The sequence below is a fragment of the Apostichopus japonicus genome, chromosome 19 (assembly GCF_037975245.1).
Source record: "Apostichopus japonicus isolate 1M-3 chromosome 19, ASM3797524v1, whole genome shotgun sequence".
NCBI classification, from domain to species: Eukaryota; Metazoa; Echinodermata; class Holothuroidea; order Aspidochirotida; family Stichopodidae; genus Apostichopus; species Apostichopus japonicus.
This window is the reverse complement of record NC_092579.1, coordinates 26438083-26459936: the sequence shown is the minus strand read 5'-3', so window position 1 is coordinate 26459936 and position 21854 is coordinate 26438083. Positions and strand designations below refer to the sequence as shown.

Below are 21854 nucleotides of genomic sequence, written 5' to 3'. Positions count from 1 at the left end.
ACGTAGTGCAAAAACATCAGGACAGCAAGGCTTCTTTGGAGTATGCCTTTTCTTCTTAATTGCATTTCTTAATGGCAGGATTTATAGAGGAACTTTAGACCAATTTCGCTACATGATGAACGGCTGAAATATATGGTCATTAATGATTTCTTGCATGATACTATTTGGACAGACACAAATGAATGGAAATATCAATTTAATTTAAAATTTATTGCAAATTTAATTCTCCTTCATTTTCTCTGCTGCATAAGATAAATACATTTCTAAACAATGACAAAGGTGCTGCAAGACTCGTGCAACATCCTACGTCTATTGTGACATAGAACAACTGTATCTGTTTCTTTATTTTTAGTACAAGCTGTTTCAAATACTTTGTTTTATAAAAATCATCCAATTTCCCTTCTACTTTTAATACTAATGCTTGACAACCATTGACAATAACAGATAGCCTCACATCTAGTAACTTTTGAAATCTTGGGGATCTCAAGACAAAATGACATTCACATGGGAAAAAAGGTTACATAAATCAAAGTAAACCATGCTTTGGCGTCCACAGTTGTAGCCTAGCAGTATTTGTTGGTCAGGCAATCAATTAAAGGTAGACTATTGTTAATCCAATTATCGACAGGCTGTGAATGTTAACTATGGTGAAAATACTTGGGAATTCCTTTTCATGTGATATATTTTAAGATTGGGCAATGCCTAGCTGGTTGGAAATGGTACTTTGGAAGCAAAATAAAATCATATGGTATAGGAGCAGAGGGTTTGTGTAGGGTGTTTTCGTGTGTTCATGACATGTCAACCATCGAATCATGATATATTGCCTGCAGTCAGGCAGTGCATTATTCATTAGAAGGTATTTCCAAACGAATATCTCACCATGCACAACTGGTATTGATAAACACCAAAAACGTTTGTTGCTACGATGTATTGTTAATGGGCATAAAGGCCTCTAAGCTATATCAATTATTTTCAACAAAAATCAGCTGAAAGTTATGTTGCATTGGCTTCAAATATGCCAGATACTAAAATATGGTCACCTATGGTCAAAATTATTAAACTGTTTTTGTACCACCTGTAGGAAATTTACCTCACTGGGACATTCTGTCCTTTTGCATGTTCTTTTAAAATGTCTGAGAAAAATTTGGAGATTATAAAGACCTCAAGGAAAGTACTTCTTGATGTCACAATACAACTTTGTGGCCAATACAGACTACCTTCAAATGACATGCTGCTGGTCACACTAAGTATCAGGCTTAACATAAATACTGGGAAAGGAGGCTGTGTAAGAACCAGTTCTACTACACTCAGATTGTTTAGTGTTAGTCAAAGTATCTCAATGACTATTGTTCAAATGTTGGAAAAAAAAATCAATTAGGGCTAATTGGGAAATGCAAGCTGAAGCCAGTAAAATCATATTTGTACACAATTCACACAACTTAGTATCAGTTAACATTTCTCTTGCTTTTGTCTACATATTTGGCCCACCTTTTCCTTTGACATTAAATAAATATTCTTTGCACTAAAAGTTTGGTCTTGACACAGTCAACAGTATAATCACCTGAATCCTTTACTGGGGAGCATCCAAGGCCAGTCAACACTGAAAATAAAAATACACATACATACACATACATATACATATATACACACATATACACACACATACACCCATACATATACACACATATATATATACAAAACGTACAAGTGCAGCTGTCTACAATAAATGATCCAGATTACCATTTTGTAAATAAAATAGCAGCAAGATAAATAAAATAATTATACTATCTATACACATTAATTCTGAATTTTGGTGTTATTGCTTTGTTTCTCAGATTATACCTAGTAGTTTCTCGAAGTAGAGAGTTAAGTTCGGTATGCAAAGAATGTCTGTCATTTCTCTGTATGCAATTTACACTTCTAATGAACTCATTTTTAGCAGCATTGTTTACAGTACTCATTAGAAAGTTAAAATCTATATTAAAAATTCTAGAACAATACTTTAAAAAAAAAATTCTCTTATTATCTTTAATTAGTAAAAAGTGATACCAAGCAGAAACAGCATATATTAGGTGTGGTAAGATATTGGCAGTAAAAACTCTTTTGCTTACATCAACATGAAAATATGGAACTATATACGATAGAGTTGAGACTATGAAGTACACCCGTTTAAGTATTCTGCTTATATGACCAGTGAAACTTAGTTTGTCATCAATACAAACACCTAGATATACTGTATGATGAGTGCGTTCTACTTCTGCATCTTTAATTGAGATTTTAGTTAACTTACATGATACAAGACCTTTTCTACGAAAACACTTATTCAGTTGCAACAACTACATAATGCATCACAGATAAAGAAACTATATCCCAGTTGTTACTTGCCTTGATATACTTGAATGGCATATGAGGACAGCTGTCAAGTAGCATGTATGCATAAACCAGACTGTGGTTTCTATGATCCAACATGAGTATCCTTTCATATGAATGGGACATACTGACACACTTGATCTTTAGTAATACAGCAAGAAGTGACAAACAGTATATTCACAATGACAGATGCTGACACAAATGACCACTGATAGCCTGCTTGTACTCACTCAATGTGATACATACTACAGTAAATATGAGATTTCTTCCAGCTTCCTCATCTTGAGATATCAAGTTTTAAAGGTTTACAAAATTTGACCACTGTTAATCTCCACAATAACAAAGGCCTCTTTTAGCCATGTGGTATACTTACAGACTAAATATGATATCTGTTCAGCTTCCTTTCTTGAACTTATAATTTTTACAAGGTTTTCACAACTTGAACCCTGTTTACCCTTTGACATCCACCTCAAAAATATAGGATATAATCAATATGATTCACATACATGCCAAATCTTATATTTTCCAAGCTTCCCTTCTAGAGATAGCGTGTTTGAAGCCAGGTGTCATACCGCACACACAAGTATTAACGCATAGGTTTATTAAATCAGCAACAAATTAAGCATTGATATTGAGATGACGCAATATGACAAATCATTTTTTTCTAACCCATACCGTCACGACTCTAAGTTTATGCTTAGAACTAACAATGAATGTATGCTATATCAAGTGAGCTGGCTTCCCTCATCTTGGAAAGATAATTGTTCTGCTTGTTTTAGCCAGTTTTCTGTTAATTAGTACCTATTCGTGTGACCAAAGCAAAGCATAGCAGAACAGAATTTTAAAAATTAGATGGTGAATGTAAAAATTCCATTTACCTGAAGAAAGACGAACTAACTGCCATTTACTGTCCTGGATGTGACACATGAGTTTATAGATTACAACTACCAATAGAACAACTTAATTTCTACGTGTGGTAAAATATATGCTTGTTATGTGAGACTTTTGTTAGAATTTTGTCACCTTAGAGTCCTTTGAACTTCACAATCAACAAAAACAATCCCAGGATTTACTTATACCATCATTCTGACTGGAGTTCTCTGGGAACATTGCTCTTGATTCAACCTTACAATGCCATTACTAAATGCATTATAAGATAATAGAAATACTAATTCTATTCAGTATACTAATTGTGTGCACATTTTCCTCCTTGCCAGGGGGAGAAAAACAGACCCTTTGATATATATGGAGGGGGTGGAAGTGTGTGTGTGAGGGGGGGGGGTTATGAATTGAATTGAAACCAATCTAGTGTGGTTTGAACAGAGGGAATGTGTGAATTAAATATTGCTTAATATAAGGACACTTATGCCGGTTCCAAAAAGTGCTATCTGAAGGCATTTATGCTTTGTTTTTCTTGTTGCTTGCTGTTTTTAATCTATCTTGCACATATAAACATACTTAAACTTTAAGCGGGATTTTTTTTTCTGGAATTGTCTATCAGTGGGGGTGGGGGGACAAACAATAACGATATGCACGAAAGAAAGAAACCTTTTTATCATAAATTATCAAGTTCTTGTCTTAACCACTGGTTGTTATACTCAAACACCTGATTATCTCCAACCTCATCATATTCAGCTTGGATAGCCTCCCTTCATATCCTGGTGAAATGCTCTGATCACCCTTGGCACCAACCTATACCTATACATAAAAGTTTAAAATTATTGACTGAATAGAGAAGTTAATAAGTAACCACATTCAAGCTGAAAAAATGCATGTTTACACCACATATCATATTGAAGGTGGTACAAGGTGGTAGAGATGGTCCACAGCATGAGAGACAAGAACGTCATTGAGGTAACTCAGCCTGCAAAAAAAAGGACGCATGAATAGTAAGCATTGCTTCAAAGTTACAGAAATTAAATAGAAAGTACATATTACTGTGAAAACATGATTTCAGCAATCATTACGAATGGGTACTTCAAATTAATGTATGTTGCAGCATTCGGTAATAACAAGGTGAAGCATTCAGACTAGCAATATTGTTTATTGCCACAAATACAGATCTGATCCTCCATGAGCATGCGAGCATTCAGACTAGCAAGTTGATCACCTCATTTGTGGGGTCTGCTTGATCCTCCTTAAGCATGCGATTATTCAGAGTATAGCAACTTGAATCCCCAAGTGTGGGATCTGATCCTCCTTGAGCATGCGAGCATTCAGATATACAGTATGGCAAGTTGATAGCCTATTGAAGTCTGTACGCATTCCTGTGTATTGTATCAAGGCAAGGTTAGGGTGAGATCTGATCAAGTGTGACCTATGTGCAGCACTAAGGTCACGTCTCGACGTAAGTCAGTGTTATATTCAAATTTTCTGGCAGGACGGGCCAACAGTTCAAGCACTCAATCACAGAAAGTAAAATTCATGACAAGGCAAGGCTTAGGGCGATAAACTTACAAACAATGATATGACCAGAAGGACTGGATCCCATTTTTCAATAAAAAGTTCCTTTAAATGCAGTGCTTAACCATTGAAAGTATACATATCATTACTATATAGCACAACAAAAGTTTGCAACAAGTAGCGAAACATCTCAAAGCGTTTGGCCGAGCGATGATGATAGGTAACAGGTAGAGCACCTTTATCATTAATATTAATCAATATTTGTTTCTGCTTGAATTTTGAGAGTTGCTTAAGCACTACAAAATTTTGCTTGTAACTGCCAATGTATACCACCGAGGTTGGTATCAGTAACTGCATGATTATGGAGTGCATATAATCCCACTTTAATAAAATATTTAACACTTACTGTACTTCAAACTTTTTGAGTTTCTTCAATTGGTCATACAACTGCTTTGTGGAACTTGAAGAAAAACTGTTGCAAACAGATCTCTGTTGAATCAAAGCAAAGAACACAATCATAGCACACTGGAAACTTACTTAACCATGAATTGTAAAAATAGGCCTGGAGGGGGGGGGAGTCTTAAAAAACAAATTTCCAGAGGACAAGAAATTCGGGCAAAAGTCCTGAAAATTCGGGCAGCCTAAGAGGAGAAACTATATATATATATATATATATATATAAATATGCAGTAGCTTGCCCAAATCTTTTTCAAATTTTTGCCCGACAATTCATTGATTTTCTTTATTTAGCATCATGATGCCCGAATATTTCCGTGTAACACCACCGTAAGCACAGCTCACCTGGGCTACCACGCTTTTTGCGCGATCAATTTTTTTTCTAACTAGTCAACTGTATACCTGGACATCTCCGACATGAGTGTATATAAGAAACATTTTCTTTTTGATGGAATGGATGGTGGGGGGGGGGGGGGAGTGCCTACAAACCTAGAAGTACAGGTTTATCATATTCTTTGTTACATTTTATACTGTTTTGTGAGACAAATTGCAGTCTCACCCGACACAGCGACATTATCCCGCCTACGTGTCGTTGAACAATGTATGTTTTTCTGGAGGTAGCTGAGTACTGTGTTAAAATAATAAATACGGTAACTAAATATGAGCTTAAAAAATATACTGTCCTATTTTTCCTCTTCAAAGTGATGTAACCATTTTTTCTTCTTCTAATTTGCCAAATTATTGGGGAAGTGTAAATTTCTAAAATGTGAGATTATAAAATAAAGAATGTTTATATGCAACTTGCAAGGCCTCAGATGTGCCGTTTCCGGCAATCTGAGAGGCTTTTTTTGCCAAAAAATTTTCTTGTACGCTACGCGCCAACCGATGGTGGCGCTCCGCTTAGATAGTGTCACGGGAACTTTCGGGCACAAAACTCTCTGCCCCCCCAAACTGAAATGGTCCCGTACGCCTATGACCTCGGCCCACAACATTAGGCTTCTGTACTAAATGTGGTACAATTACATATCATAGATGCGATCGTTCCAAGCTTCTGAAATATTATGTTTAGGAAGGTGCGTTAGTGTAGGGACAGGTTAGAGGGGAGTGAGGTAACTTTGGCATTTTTTGACTTCAAATGACCTTTATGACCTCCGACAAAATCAAACAGTTTCTTTTACTCAATGTTATGCACTATCTTACCAAGTACGAGATCTGCCCAAGCTTCCAATATTAAAGGTGGGATCGCTCGTAATTTCCTCGTTAATTCTGTCCTTCACACCGACCGATTCAAAAATAATATCAATACTACCCTCTACCGGTTCGTCGCTGTTGTTTCGTAATTTCTCAGCAATCCCGTATTTACGGCTAGTAAGCAATAAACGGGTTTGGTTACCTGAAGCGGTGGCCTTGGCGAAATTCCTGCATAGTTTCTTGTCTGTGGCAGTGTCAGTACAGGGAGTTGTTATGGAAAAACTCCCTGGTCAGTAGTATGCGGTAAATTATTACGTCGCGTTTTCGTGTGTGTTGTGTGATACAAAACTCTGTGGTTTTTTTTTTACGTTCATAACTTTTCACAACTAGTGGGCTGTACAGTATAGGTGTAATAGTTTGACCAGGGAGCTGCTACTCTAGCGGTTCCCTGCTTTTACTCTTTTAGGCCCACATGGTGAACAGTCGAAGTCCGAACTGTTCGGATGCCCTGGTTTCGTAGTTGATTCACTGATTTGGAAAGCTCTGCATGCTTTTATGCTGTATCGAATATCAGAAGTTTAGCCTATAGAAGTACAGTAACTTAATGCTATTTTACTGTAAAAAACCAGTGTATTCCAAACCTTTACAGATGCGCCAGTCTTGTACTAACCTGAGTAAAGTATTTGAAATATTGCAACCTTAGTTGCGAGCCGACATTCTTTCACAGCTCAAGAAACTTATAGTGAAGTTTATGTCTGATACATTGACTCGTGTCACAAAAAGGACAGACGCGAATGAGTGAAAAAATTGACTGAAGTGATTTCAATATTGGGTATCAAACGTATGGTCAAGTCCATCATATGTGAACAATTGGTATTTCAGCCAATTTAGGTATTAATTACACATATAGACACAGTCACAACTTACATTGTATTTTGTATATAAATGTTAGTTATATATCAGGAGGATTTTATGTCATAAAACATATATAGATAAATATGTATATTTAATTATTTTTGGACTCCTGACAACGGGCTCTTTAGGCGATCACAGAACACTTGCTCTAGCTGCACCCCATCCTCCTAACCGGTGCACGTAAACCCTGTCCTTGCACCCCTTTGACCCGAATTAAAAATAACGAAATTTGAACGGAAAAGGGAACGAAAATACGTTGCCATAAGGGGCAGCTCCACCCTCTTTAGAAAGGATTGGCAAAAAGGGAATAAGTACATGAACAATAAATTAATAGTTATTTCTATTGAAAAGTGACTCGCTGAACATCGGCAGTCAAGGCAAAAAACTTTTTTTCTAAATCACGTCAGTTTATTGCTTTCCAGCGTACTGTACTCCAGTATTAATTATCCTGCCTCTTGGTCCGAACGGCTCCCAAAGAAATGCCAAAAAGTCGGCAACGGGGTTGGGGTGGGTTACCCAGCCCCACCACGGGGCACCTCATCACGACTGACTCGAATTACAACTCGAAACTATAACTCAAATTGGATTGAATTTTCAAAAAGAAAAAAAAAGCTGTCTGCATGGCTCATACTTATCTATACTATTGTGTGACCATATAGGCGTACAGGCTCTAGTCAACCAGGAGGGACACTGGGGGGGGGAGCTTTTTTTTCTTGCCACAGAAAATTAAACATTGCCCGGAAGTTCCTAGCACGATTAATTCATTTCAAACTTCGACAACAATGAAGGACAAAGAGAACCATATAGGCCTATGCCTGACTATAAGATCATTGAACCGTCCACGAACAACTCCGAATAATCTTCCATTTGCCGATTCATGACACTGGGAAGTAAGGGGTGGGGGTGGGGCTTTCCATTTGATCCGCAAGTATAGTGAACGGTCACCACAACAAAGGTGTATAGCTTGGGACTAGCATGGGGAGACTTGTCAACCTTGTGAACATTTTTTAGGGGGGTAAGATGTAAGGGGGGGAGTCGGCAAACTAAAACATACACGGTAAACAGAGGGAAGGAAAGAAGTCAAAAAAGAAAGAGTGACAGACAGATGAAGGGATGGAGGAAGAAAGTAAAGAAAATGTGGAGATGGAGGTTAGGGGTAGAGATAGATATGATATGAAATACAGAGAAAAGAAAACCAAGAGCAGAAAATGGAGATCACTGGGATACTGTCAAATACACAAGAAGAATATACAATCTCAATACTGGAATTAAATAATGCACCACATAAATACAGCTTATGACATCAAGAAATCAAAGGGGAAGGATATAATGTTTCAAGGATGCTGGAAAATAAGACACAACAGAAGATGATCATGGTTTCTGATCTATTAGGCTTCTTCTCCCTACTGCTACAAGGATGTAAGAGACCACAGGGACTCACACAACTCTTTAAGTTGTGATGACCTCTGACCCTTACTATGCCTAACTGTTATGTTGCCAGGAAATAAATACACCAGTGCATGAGAGGAGGTGAGAGACAGGACTGATTGGTCGTGTCTATAGGGGTGTTTAATATACATGTGATTCAAGAAGATAGATGTAAAATGTAGCATCGTTTGAACACTTCAAAGGGGACCCCTTCCCCACCCCCCACACCCTCCCCACATTCAAATCATATCCCCTCCTGCCTCCTGGCAACGGATATGAACACCAGTATAAATAAACCGATACAGATATTTACACCCGCTGTGTGTGTAGGCCTATATACAATAATACAAAGCTGGCCATTCTCTGATTGTTACTCCTTGATTGAATTTCCCCAACCTTGCCCACCTTGACTTAGAGGATGGCCAAGCTTCGGATTCACAGTCATAGCTACTATCGAACAAAATGGACGAAAGCAATTTATCTCTATCTGGTGATGCAGATGTATCAATAGCTGCTAATCCAACGTGAATGTCGCACAACCTGTCAATAAAAGTATGGGAAAAGTGCCCCTGCCATATGTATGATATCTTTTGTTCAGGATCATGTAAATGTGGCAATGTGAATTTGTATGGTCTGAGGTTTCTCTCCCATGCTGCTCCATATCTAATCCTACTGGTGACATTGGACAGAACATGGCAGATGGCTTCTTGAGAGGTGTTGAAGTAACTGGATCAGAAGTATCTGTAAAGATTACATAAAACATTTGTTACTAGATTGCAAGTATCCTGCTATAGCTACTATGGCTGTGACTAAAAATATACTTTTGTTTAGAACTTATCACACTTTCGCAGCACTGGAAACTGATATTTCAATTTAAATGGTGTCATTGAGTTTAGAGGACATTGAAGTAGAAGATATTGAAGTTACAAGTATGTTGGTGAAACCAAGACCACCCTCAATAAGCAGTTCTAGTCACAGGTCAATACAATGAAAATGGAGACTCCAGTATGGGAACACTTTCAGTTCCCCAATCATACCATTAAAGTAAGACATGTCCCAACAGGTAACTAAATTCGTAGACTAACCATCTCAGACATAGTACACCACAGCAGAGATAGAGAGAGTGGACGGAATGCCTTAGCACCATTCAACTGAATGGGCTCAATATACAAGAAGGACATAACTAACTTACATAGGCATAGGAGGCGGGGGGGGGGGGGCTGCAGCCCCCAACCAAAATTTTTGGTGAAAATTCGGGCAATATGCTGAGAATTTTTCGGGCAATATGCTGAGAATTTTTCGGGCACCTACTGAAAAAGGATAATTTTCAGTGTGTTTTTCACATTTTTTGGTGAAAATTCGGGCAAAATGCTGAGAATTTTTTGGGCACCTACTGAAAGAAGAATAATTTGCAATGTGCGGTGAAAATTCGGGCAATATGCTGAGAATTTTTCGGGCACCTACTTAAAAAAAGAATAATTTGCAGTGTGTTTTTCACACTTTTTGGTGAAAATTTGGGCAATATGCTGAGAATTTTTCAGGCACCTACTGAAAAAAGAATAATTTGCAGTGTGTTTTCCACATTTTTTGGTAAAAATTCGGGCAATATGCTGAGAATTTTTCGGGCACCTACTGAAAGAAGAATAATTTGCAATGTGTTTTTCACTTTTTTTGGTGAAAATTCGGCAATAAGTTGAGATTTTTTCGGGCACCTACTGCAAGAAGAATATTTTGCAATGTGTTTTTCAATGTTTAAACTTATATTGTTATGATCATTTTTGTTTTACAGATTCCCCAATAATTTTAACCAATATGGAAGGCTAATAAGACACAAAATGATTGTATGTTATTGGCATGTGATGTAATAACCGATGAATGCCTATATGATATGCACAACAACATGTTGATCGCGCGCGGAAATTTCGGTTATATTTTTCGGGCAAGTCGTTTCAGCCCCCCACAAATCAAATGAGGCTCCTACGCCTATGCTAACTTAATCCTGCTCCATCTCTGTATTCTGCCATAGTTCATTCCCCCTCTCTCCTTTCTTAATCCTCGCTTTGTACTCCACAGTTTATCTAAATACCTCTGCTTTCACTGACTCCTTTTGTTCAATACACCATTAACTTCTTTCTTTGTGTTCACCATGTCCTCTCTGTTCCAGGCTCTATTGTGTCTCTTGAATTTCCTGTTACTAGTAAGTTTGCCTCTAAAGAAGATCCTCATAATATCAGGCCCACTGACTTTTATATAAATTCTCATACATATGTACGCTTTTTAGTGGATGAGCAATATGCTACCATTCTTTTCTTTTCTTTAGGAATTTCATGAGATTGAAATTGTATTATTTTTCTGATCACATCAGATCAGATATAAGATTAGCACGCTCTTCCAGTCTGTTATTCATGCAAGGATAAACATATAAATTTACCTTCTCCTTTCTGAGTGTCAACTGATCTTTCTGTGGTGACAGCTGCTGAGAATGCCTCTGTTTGACTTTCAGCATCTTTCCGGAAAAGATGCATTTGAAACCTATACAATGAAACAAAAAAAATGTCCGTAAATCATATAACTGAAATAGTAATTTTGCTGTACACCCCAAGCTTAATTGTATGCGTAATGAATCTGGTAATGACCAAATCATTACAAACAAACATGTTTTGATCATACCTACCCAAGAAAAAATATGAAAGAGAAAAGTAACAAACAAACACTTTGGCAGATTTCAATAATAACATATTGTTAACCCACAATGATTTAAACCCAGATAAGGATGATATATTCTTTCATACTCTTCTTCAACATATCCTAAAACCGTGGTACCTTTCAAGAAAATTGTGAGGATAATTTTGTGTTGCCCAACTGCTTGCTCAACAACCTGAGCTCACATGTCAATGTACAATTTACTATGTAAACTTCCTGTCTAAGTGAACTGATTGGTTTCATATCACTAAAAGATGTCCAGTCTTTTGATCAAAGTTTGATGTACACTCATTATTTACCTACTGTGTAAACTTCCTGTTTATGTGAGCAGTTGGTTTCATGAGTGAGAATTGAGATGCTAGCTTACTCCATGACATAAGCCCACCATTGTGAAAAATTCCTGTTTACATGCATAGCTAGTTTTCAGACTACCAAAAATAACGCTAGATTACTCTCCACAAGAGATAGTTACCGTCACCAAATTTAATAGATTATAATTTTTGAACACTAAACATCACATCATTTAGGGCTCTTAAAATGCAATCTGGATTTGGTTGCTAGACGGGGCCGTATCCTAGCAACCAAAAAGTTTTCCAATTTTTTTTGCCCAATTTCATCCTTTGAGACATATTGCAAGACACCATATCAATTTCAGGCAATTCTGAGAGGGTGGGCGTGAAGGCCACTGTTGATTTGGCATGGATGGACCCATATATAAAAATATGATAACTTATCACAACATTATAGCATCAGGCCTACACAAAAAAACTGGTACTTTCTTACATCCAGGCATGGCAATATAAAGGTTTATATAGGTGTAGCTATATGTACTAATATGTTCCCTCAATTTGTGAGGCTAATTTACCTTAGTTCTTGCATAGCAGTTGGGTTCCTTCAAAAATCCCAAATGCAGAAATGTACACATGATTGAGTCAGTAGATAACATATACACCACGTTGCCCAAATGAACCATTAAAACTTGATTGCGTATATGCTGGCTGTGGCTGACCTTAGAAAATCAGTTAGGAATCAGTTAGGAGTGATTCTACAGTATTTATGTAGATGCATTATCTTTATAGGAAAAACTGCAGGTCCATGTGGTTGTACTTGTACAGCACAGTAGGCCTTCCTCACTGGTGCATATTACAAAATTAGGGGATGCAGTTACTTTGAACACTAAATTCAGATACTTATTACTATAGGCCTTAGTTCTATATATGCCTAGTTAATTATGACTGGGCAAAGATGAGGCTTCAAACTTCTTTCTTTTTTTTCAAATGCTCATTCACAAGAATATCTTCTTCAAACAAGCACAGCTGATAACAATTTAGAACCTGGAGGGGGGTGGGGATGAACAGATCACCTAGGCCTAGTGGTTAGAAAATATATTTCCATCAATTTGTTGAGGCAAAAACAGTTTAGGTTTTGGTGATGAGAAGGCCCAGCTTTCCATTGCATAAATATGAGTCAGTCTTCTTTAGAAAGGATACTTTCATTTTTAACTGTATACAGTATCTTCATGACAAGCATTCACAAACAGTGATGATGCTGACTCAGTAATACAACTTACTGCTATTTTGTGCTAGGAGAAGTATGATAAGGTTAGCATACGCTAGGCCCATTGGAAAAATAATGAACGATAGGCCTAGTTACATAGCCTAGGCATATCAAATCATGTATGTTACAAATACAATAGCATACTAGACACTGCGAAGTTCGAACACCTAAGCCTTAAAATACCCCAAAACTCCTATATCTTCATTTTATTGACAAATATATACGTACATACTTGCACACAGGTCATTTTGGAGAGGAAATAACTGTAGCTTCGTAGTGTTTAGTGATATTGGCTTTTGCTTGTAGGTTATCATGGTGAAATCGTGTATTTCTTAGGGTGTCCGAACTTCACAGTATTCTGTACTTCGCAATACTGATAGGCTATACATGTAACCTAGGACAACTACCCTATACAGTTTTAGCCTAGCTTAGCAAATCATTACCTTTTTGTGTGATCCTGAAGCAAATGTCCTGCGAAATATACGTTGCTCACAGAAGTCAAATCATGGACATGTTTGTAGAGTTCTTTCTCCATTTGCCAGCTTACGTAGGAACGTAGAAGATAGATCTTCGTGGCATCTCTTCGTCGCTGTTGTTCCTTTGCACTGCTGTTTTTGTCAGGTCCATGCAACAAAGGCCTTCCTCCAGTTAAACCTAGCCTAGGCCTAAGCTCGTACCAGGATAAGGTCGTTTTATTTCACCCGATTCTCCTTGCCCTGATCCTTTCTCCATGATTGTCACAATACTCTAATCGAATGTATTTGGACGAAAATCGTACAGTATTCTTTACTCAAAAGGCACACAAACAACAAACTATCGAGGACGAAAGTCCTATGCGGTAAACTACAGTAAACTGAAATGCTGTGTTATAACAGTATGTGTGCATGGGTACGGACTTGTTGCGCATACGCTTGCCTGTGCTATTCACTGATCTAAATTTGCCATCGGATCACGTGATTAATAGGGGTCCCATTAAACCTCGCTGAAACCTCGATAATGCCAGCGCCCTCAAAAAAAAGTCTACGAGCGATATCGCCTTTAAGATACCATGTTTACAAGGTTTCACAATTTGACCCGAATGACCTTTGACCTCAAACAATACAATACGCTTCTTGTACTCAACAATGTACTCTTTTGCACAAACTATGGGATCAATCTAAGCTTCGATTTTTACAATGTGGGCGGTACAAAGACACGCACACACACGCCAGCATGAATGAATAGGTTACGATTATTATCAAAGCCAGGAAAGCTGCTCTTCAGAAGTTGAACATTAAATTGCAGAGTTTCAAACTGACATCACATAAAATTATCTTCTCAAAACTAAAACAAATGAAATTTAATTTCTGAAAACAATTGTCAGGAAACTGAAGTTTTCTTCTAATTAACTTATTCCCGTCTTTATTATTGTTGGCAATAATGGTTAATTTGTTAGGCCATTAAGTCGAAACTGATTTATTGTGTGAAGACAGCTACAGCACTTTACCCTCACATAAGCCACCAAATACTCAGAACTGATTAAGTTGCTGATTATTTTTAAGGAAATTCTGGAGGAATCATGCCAATCCTCCTCCTCCCCCCCCCCCCCCCTCCAAAAAAAAAACTGCAAAGAAATCTTACTTGTGCAAAATTCTTTAAGTAAAATTGAATTGAATTTCTTCTTCTGAGGAATGCCTGTGATACTGTTAATAAGTGTGTACAGTACTTTCTCATTCACAGCCTTCACTTCATACGGCCCAATTAGCCAAGAGTTCTCGAGCTTCCCTCCTCTTCGGGCATCCTTTCTAGCATTCCGTACCAGAACACTGGCACCAACTTCGAAGCTCTGAATAAAATAAAATCCAGCAGATATACGTAAACATCATAATACAATGCATATGTTGCCATTCATTTAATTACAACTTCAATGTACAACATAGCATTATATAATTACCTTTTTTGGTGCCTATTATCCAAATTCTTTTTTTGCCGTTCTTGGGCTTTGCCAATATTTTCTTTCACAACACCTTTGATTATGTCCCGCGACTGTGACATGAGTTGAAAAACCCTCTCCCGCTGTGCATCGCTGCAGTCTGTAGTAGGAGCTTCTGGTTGGACAATGGAGTCTTCCATGACGACTGGTCGCAATGGCTCTATGGATATATGAAGATAAATTAACATTCAATTATTCACAACACTTTGTTGACTGAAGAATAAATAAATTTTTATATATTTTATTTTCACTATTAAGACCATTGAACCAGATATTTGAGTCACATCACATACTCAAACCAGCACAAATATAAATCCCTTATATATATTCTGTGCTGTTATAGGTCCAACTTGCATACCAGTCAATTATGATAAATATATAGTATATGAAAAATAAAACCAATGTCAGTGGCATTAATTGCATGTATCTTTTGAATTTAATGGGCATGTATTTACAGTTTAATGAATGTTCATATTTTGTACTTGCTGCAGAGTGTACCATATACAGGGTTAATATTTATTTGTTTAGATATTATAACTTAAATTGGGTTATTGATGGTCCTCTATTTAGCGTTTTTTCCCAGGACCTGGGATGTGTCAAATTAGATTTTATCGTACAGAGGACTGGTGTAGCTATGCAAGATTTGTCCAAACTCTCTTATACCTGATTGCTTTTTCTCTGTATATGGCCTTAGCAAATGTAAATATCTATTCAGCAATGGCAGGTTTAAATTATTACAAACCTTCCAAACATCACAGCAAAAGGTGAAAGACCTATTGAACCATGTTTGGCTGTATGGTACCCCATGAGAATTGAAGACAGCATTTCATCTCAGTCATGTTGGTTTTCATTGACAACCTTGATGAGTGACCTTTGCAGAGTTTGGTTGAATCTTTCATCAAGCCCATTGGTCTGTGGGTGGTAGCTAGAGGATTCTCTGTGGTCTACCCCTATCATGTCAAACAGGGACTTGTTCAGAGCATTAAAAAATTCTCCTCTCTGGTCTGAGATGACAATTTCCATGCACCCAAATCTAAATAAATGGAAACATTTAAATAACTATTGTTAAAGTATTGATTACGAGTAATGTAATGAACTACTGGCATCTGCAGAATGGCTACATGGTTTAATCAGGAAATCATTTCAGCACTGATTTAAAAACAAAAGTAAGTTAAAAGCACTGACCATATCCCACTAACATTTCATTGACATTAACTTAAGAAACAACTTCTATAAATTCCTGTAACCATTTGGCCGCTTTCTGGGTCACAGTTAAAACAGTGCAAATGCAGGTCTGCATAACTAATTCCATGTAAAGTAGAAACAAAAGTAGATGGATATTTACCTGGCCATGGTTTCAAACAGAAAGTTTGCAACAGTTTTTGCTGTTTTGTTTCTGTACAGCAACAGCCTCTGGCCATTTTGAAAAATAGTCACATAGGGTTAATATGATGTACTTATTTCCATTGATGGTCTCTGGAAGGGGTCCAATCATATCCACACCCATCTAAAAAAAGAAGTAAAATGGCATTCAGAACCATACACAATCTAATCATACGAACTGATGTTCAAGTGATTTATATCTGAGTTTTGTAAAGTGCTAAACATTCAATTGTTTTTTTATTTTTTATTGTAACTCACACTGGAAGACTCTGTTACCAATTTTTTTCTTCATTACCAAACCTATTACTTACTGACTTGTCAAACCCAGCTGTTATATGGAAGTCCAATGGGAAATCTCTGAAGTGAGATGCAAGTCACATGCAGTGATCTAGCTGACAACCTAGATGGTAATTGTCACTAGGGACTATCATAGGCCTGGTAACCATTTTCATCACCTTTGAATGTGGGGTGGGGTGGGGGACAGATGTATAAGTACCTGGATGAGTGATTGATAGTTAGTCAGAAAATTGCCTTGGAATCTGTCAGTGAGATGACAGGGTTACACCTAACTGATGTAGGAAGCATACATTGGTACAACCTATACTTTGGTATCTATATATTGTAAGCATTTAGAAATGTTACAAATTAATCTTTGAATGGAATTTGCAGAATTTTTTATATTAATGACAGAAATTCACACTGTAGAGTTACAGTATGGAAGGAAAGACTTCTTGGTTATTAACCAAGTAGCAAATTTTACTTAAATAGATGTTGAAATAAGCATATGGGTTCATTGGGGATGAATTTTGGACAAAAGGCTATATGGCTCTGTTGGTACTTTAGTTATGAACTGCATATGAATGTACTACCTAGGACATTTTCTCGGATACTTCTTTATGACAACAATTCAAGTACTGAACTCTGTTATGTTCATGTGTCATTCTTGCTTCATATTACAATTCAGTTTTCTTTTCATTTTGAAATTCATATCAGATAATTATGAAGTCCTATGTAAAGGTTTTCCTGTTGCTTTAATTATACGCAGCTAAAAAAAAATACCAAAATGTGTTCTTAGCGAAATTTGTGTTTATGGCTGCAGTACATGAAAATTCCCGACAGTACTGCGAGCCATTAAGTCTACTGAATGTACCACCATCATGATCATCTTTAATATATGCTTAGTAAATTATAACTTTAAGAACAAATGAATGAGCTAGATCTTTCATTCTCTGGACAATCTCCACACATGCTCCTTATACTCTTGCACTGGCCAACAAAGGGATGCAAACTTTAAGCATCGGTTGATAACTTGATATGGTGAATGACTTTGCAGTTACAATCATGCAAACAAATATTGCTTTTAGATGACAAAAAAAAAGTGATTTAGTGATAACTGTGCTGCTTGTGAACAGTATTTTCGACCCAGGCCTAGCATTAATAAGCTGAACGCATAAGGTGGTCCATATGTATTCCATTAACATGTAAGGCCTATGAGCTAGGATAGGTATTTGAAAAAAAACATGTTACACAACTTCCATTGCAGATTCCATCAAAATCAGGTGTACATGTGCCTCCTGCTGAAATGCAGATGAAAATAATACTTAGGTGGTGAAATTGTCACCACTCGTGTCCTACAAGGACTCTTACAGAAATTGAAGTGAACCTGATATTTCTATTGATTTAGCCACCTTCTCAGATCCCTTTCTTTCAAATTAGGGTCTTATACCAAAATACTCCTATCATTTGGTCAAATAAGTTCATGATAACATGTGGGATAAAAACGAAAGCAAATTGTTGTGCATTTTTATTTGCTCTTTTTTCAATTGTTTCTCTCCACAACCAGCTATCCTCCTGAATAGAAATTTATTCACCCACCCTCAAATTTGTCAAAGAGATTACACTAGGCCTATATTAGTTTTTTAGGTCCATTCTGGTCACTATTCTAGCAATACTACAGTATATCACCAAGCAGTGTCTACATGTGATAATACATTGCAAATTTAATATAAATGATATAAACTTGGTCCATGGAGCTACTGTATAATCCCAGGTTTATAGCTCCATGGTTTAACCTGCACTAATTTAATTGCAATATTGTTTTGTGCATATATTAACAACCTTAATCATGGGCGGCGATCATGGGGGGGACGGGGGGGACATGTCCCCCCCAATACTTTAGGTGGGGGGGATATAGTATCAAATATCCCCCCCAATATTTGGTGGCATAGTTTTTTTTAAGCATATGTTTTGTATTTTTTATGATATCGCTAGTAATTTCAAAATAGAAAATGCTTAGATGCAACTTACAAGGCCTGGGAAGTGCCATTTCCAGCAATCTGGGAGGCATTTCGGCCGAATTTTTTTTGGCGCTTCGCGCCAACTAATGGTGGCGCTACGCTTAGAAAGTCTGGGTACAAGCTTTGCCCCTCCCAAATTCCTCGCAAGGCGCCTGTCTAACCGTGTCACAATTTTTTACTATATATGACCGAAAGTAGTTTTTACTTTTTTTTTCGAAATGAATAGCTAGACGGACCGCATCCGTAATGAAATTTGGTTTGCATCTTGTGTAAGTACGTACAATCATATATATGATCCACATCGATATGGGTTCACTGGGTTTCCATTTGTCCTGTTTCCTACAAGATTTCTAACCGCAGGTGAGTAGCCAAGGGAGGGGGGATGAAGGGTGGAGACCGCCCTCTCCCTCGTGCATATTTTTTTTTGTATTTTCTATGATATCGAAGTTTTATAGTAGCCGTTATAAGAGGTTTTAATATTTGTACACCAATAATTTAACTGTGTCTGAATTTTCGAAAATTCCTTGACCAACATTCTTCATCATACTTCCCTCTACTCGTGCAATTTTGAACGGTCTGTTAGGGGTTGAGGTTTTTTTTTCTATATTGGTTGTCCATAGATGAAATATTATGCAACATTATGGGTATGTTTTGAAGTGAATTTATTATTCAAATTCTGAACAAATAATGGGCTTAAAACCTTGAAAAGTGGGGCTGACGGGTATTGTGGGGCGTTACGTAGAATTACCTACAAAAGCAATGATCCACAGGAGATGCAATGAGGTAGAACATGATGTGTGACTGGTGACAATCTTGAAAAAAAGGTTATGAATGAAAAAAAAAACTATTAGGAAAAACTTGGTTCTCAGGCAAAAGTGTACATCTGGTTGGTCAGTTTCAAGCCCGAGAAGTGCCATTTCCGGTGATCTGGGGGCTATCAAAACCAGAATTTTTTTTTTTGTACGCTGCGCGCCAACCAATGGTGGCGCTTCGCTTTGATAGTAATTTGCTTGCATGTCCCCCCCAATATTTGAAACAGATCGCCGCCCCTGACCTTAATTACTGTGGAAGAATGTTTAATGAATATTCATACCATAACCATGTACATGTTTGCATAATTAAAATATCACCAGCAAAGAGGCCCATTAAACTTATTAAAAATTATTAGCCAACACAGCTAACCTTCTGACAATGAAGTGATGGTCAGGTGGCCAACTGATTACCTATTGCATATATTCGACCTGCTGCAGTGTCTGTGCACATCCCGGCACCAATAAATTAAAAAAATATGGGAAAACCTCTAAAAAGAAAGAGATAATAAAGTAACACTCATTAATTTAATTGATCCTCCAAATGGACAAGACAGGGACCCCCCTCTCCCTTGCTACCTTGTGTTTTAACTAGTAAGGGGACTAATCCCAGGACATATCTTTCAGAAAATCTGAAAAGTCCTATCCTGAAGATTTCTTTGTTTTTAACCTAGCAATTCCAAACACATAATCATTATTGAAATTAAAAGCTTGTATACTCATGGTAGCATGGGTACACAATACACAGCTGATATGTAACTGACAGCTGATCTGGGAGTTTTGGCAGCTACCAGAGTAACAAAAATTATACCAAGTAGGCCTAGGCTTTATTTCAGAGATTGCCAATCGGAGTGGCTTGAATTTGAATAAAGCAAATTATTTGCAAATAGGGTTACCTCTCGAAGTCCTACACCTAGGCTACAGTAGGCTAGCCTATAGTAGCCTAATACTATTCGTGTCTTGCCGAATAATTATGCATTACGATATTCTCTACCACTAATAAAGTTTTGACTTTTCAGTTCTACTCTTAGTCTTAGGTGATTACAAATAATAAAATATACCTATAATCTGCAAGGCCCAAATGGCCAATGCACTTAGTTCAAGTTATATGCATATCTATGGAATCATTTTCTTCAGTGGAAATAATTCCTAAAAGTTTTATACAAATAAACAAATAATACACTTACCGCCAAACCCTTCTTGTAAGCTTTAATTTTGTGGGCTTTGGCCAAGGGCCTATCTTCGTTGCCATGTGGGCCGACGTAAACTAGATCGGCATCTCCCGTCAGTCTAAAACTCTTCGATCTTCCCCTTATCGATCTTTCTAGATTTATCGTAGACTTTTCAGGGTACAGTCCTGACGAAAGATATTTTCCAATGATAATGTAGGCCTACTCGTCATCGGTATCCAGGTCAGGAGAAGTCATCTTGTAATATCAGATCGGGGTAAGTAAGTTAACGGTCTCAACTATTAATGCAATTACTGTGCGTGCATATATGCAGCTACTAAGAAATTTTGGGCCTGCGACATGTAACGACGTAGACGGCACATTCGGCTTACTTCACTGAGTAAACAGCAGTATACATTTTACAGTAGAATGCAAATACGCATGTCACACCTAGAACGTAGAGCGGGAGATTTCCACATTTCCCGCGTACTGAATAAAATATATTGACTCTGACCAGGGAGTTTTTCCATAACAACTCCCTGCTCTGACCCCGGATTTGACCTCCATGCTCCGGATGGCGGGGAACTATCACCGCCGCGTATCGGTTAAAATACATTTACCTTCGACCTACATGGTTGATCTTTCTCCAACGTTTAGAAATTCCGACCTTCCAAACAACTACCCTAATGGTAGTAACGATTGATAAGCAGCAGAGTCAGACAGACATGACTAATTAGTTCGGAAGATAAGTTTAACATTCATTATGCAGCCTTCTGACAGTCGACGATCGAAATAGAGCGGACAGCGTCCCTCTGGAGTGTAGTCTCCATGATAATAATAACATTTTGCCGCCTCTTCCCACAACAGTCGACACTCGAAGTATTAGTTATACTTTAACCGAGTTTTGAGGGTGATGCTGACCGATATATAACATTGTTATGTTAAATGGATGTGTTAATGGAAACACGTTAAATGGATGTGTGCCGAGAGATTGGCTTCGGTCAGCTTGCGAGTCTACAAGCCTCCATGGCTTCTTTCGCGAGTTCCTGCTTGCGGGAAGATCACATATACATACATACATACATTGTCAACCTGGTCTTCGCTAGTAAATTACCTCCTTTTAAGCAATAAGGGAACGTAGATAGGGCCAGAAATGTTTGTCACTCAACAGAACCACGTTAAAGCTCTTTGAAGAGAACCC

The 21854-nt window shown here is 37.5% G+C and overlaps 1 protein-coding gene across 6 annotated transcripts; it reads right to left on the bottom strand.

Annotated features, from left to right (window-relative positions):
• Positions 1 to 602: 602 nt before the first annotated feature.
• LOC139959898 (uncharacterized) lies at positions 603 to 21572 on the bottom strand. Of its 6 annotated transcripts, none has more exons than XM_071957820.1 (9): positions 20672 to 21572; positions 16341 to 16502; positions 15738 to 16028; positions 14957 to 15155; positions 14644 to 14848; positions 13467 to 13770; positions 11195 to 11295; positions 5180 to 5262; positions 603 to 4234 (listed from the first exon to the last, which is right to left on the bottom strand). In XM_071957820.1, the coding sequence occupies exons 7-9, from the start codon at positions 11267 to 11269 to the stop codon at positions 4159 to 4161; spliced, it is 234 nt and encodes a 77-aa protein (XP_071813921.1). In that variant the 5' UTR covers positions 11270 to 11295; positions 13467 to 13770; positions 14644 to 14848; positions 14957 to 15155; positions 15738 to 16028; positions 16341 to 16502; positions 20672 to 21572; the 3' UTR covers positions 603 to 4158. The 6 variants fall into 6 exon arrangements, 5 of the variants coding, with proteins under 5 accessions (XP_071813921.1, XP_071813920.1, XP_071813918.1 ...); XM_071957817.1 differs by lacking the exons at positions 603 to 4234; positions 5180 to 5262 and adding exons at positions 5310 to 9504; positions 19858 to 19975; XM_071957818.1 differs by lacking the exons at positions 603 to 4234; positions 5180 to 5262 and adding exons at positions 5310 to 9504; positions 19899 to 19975.
• Between the last annotated feature and the right edge of the window lie 282 nt (positions 21573 to 21854).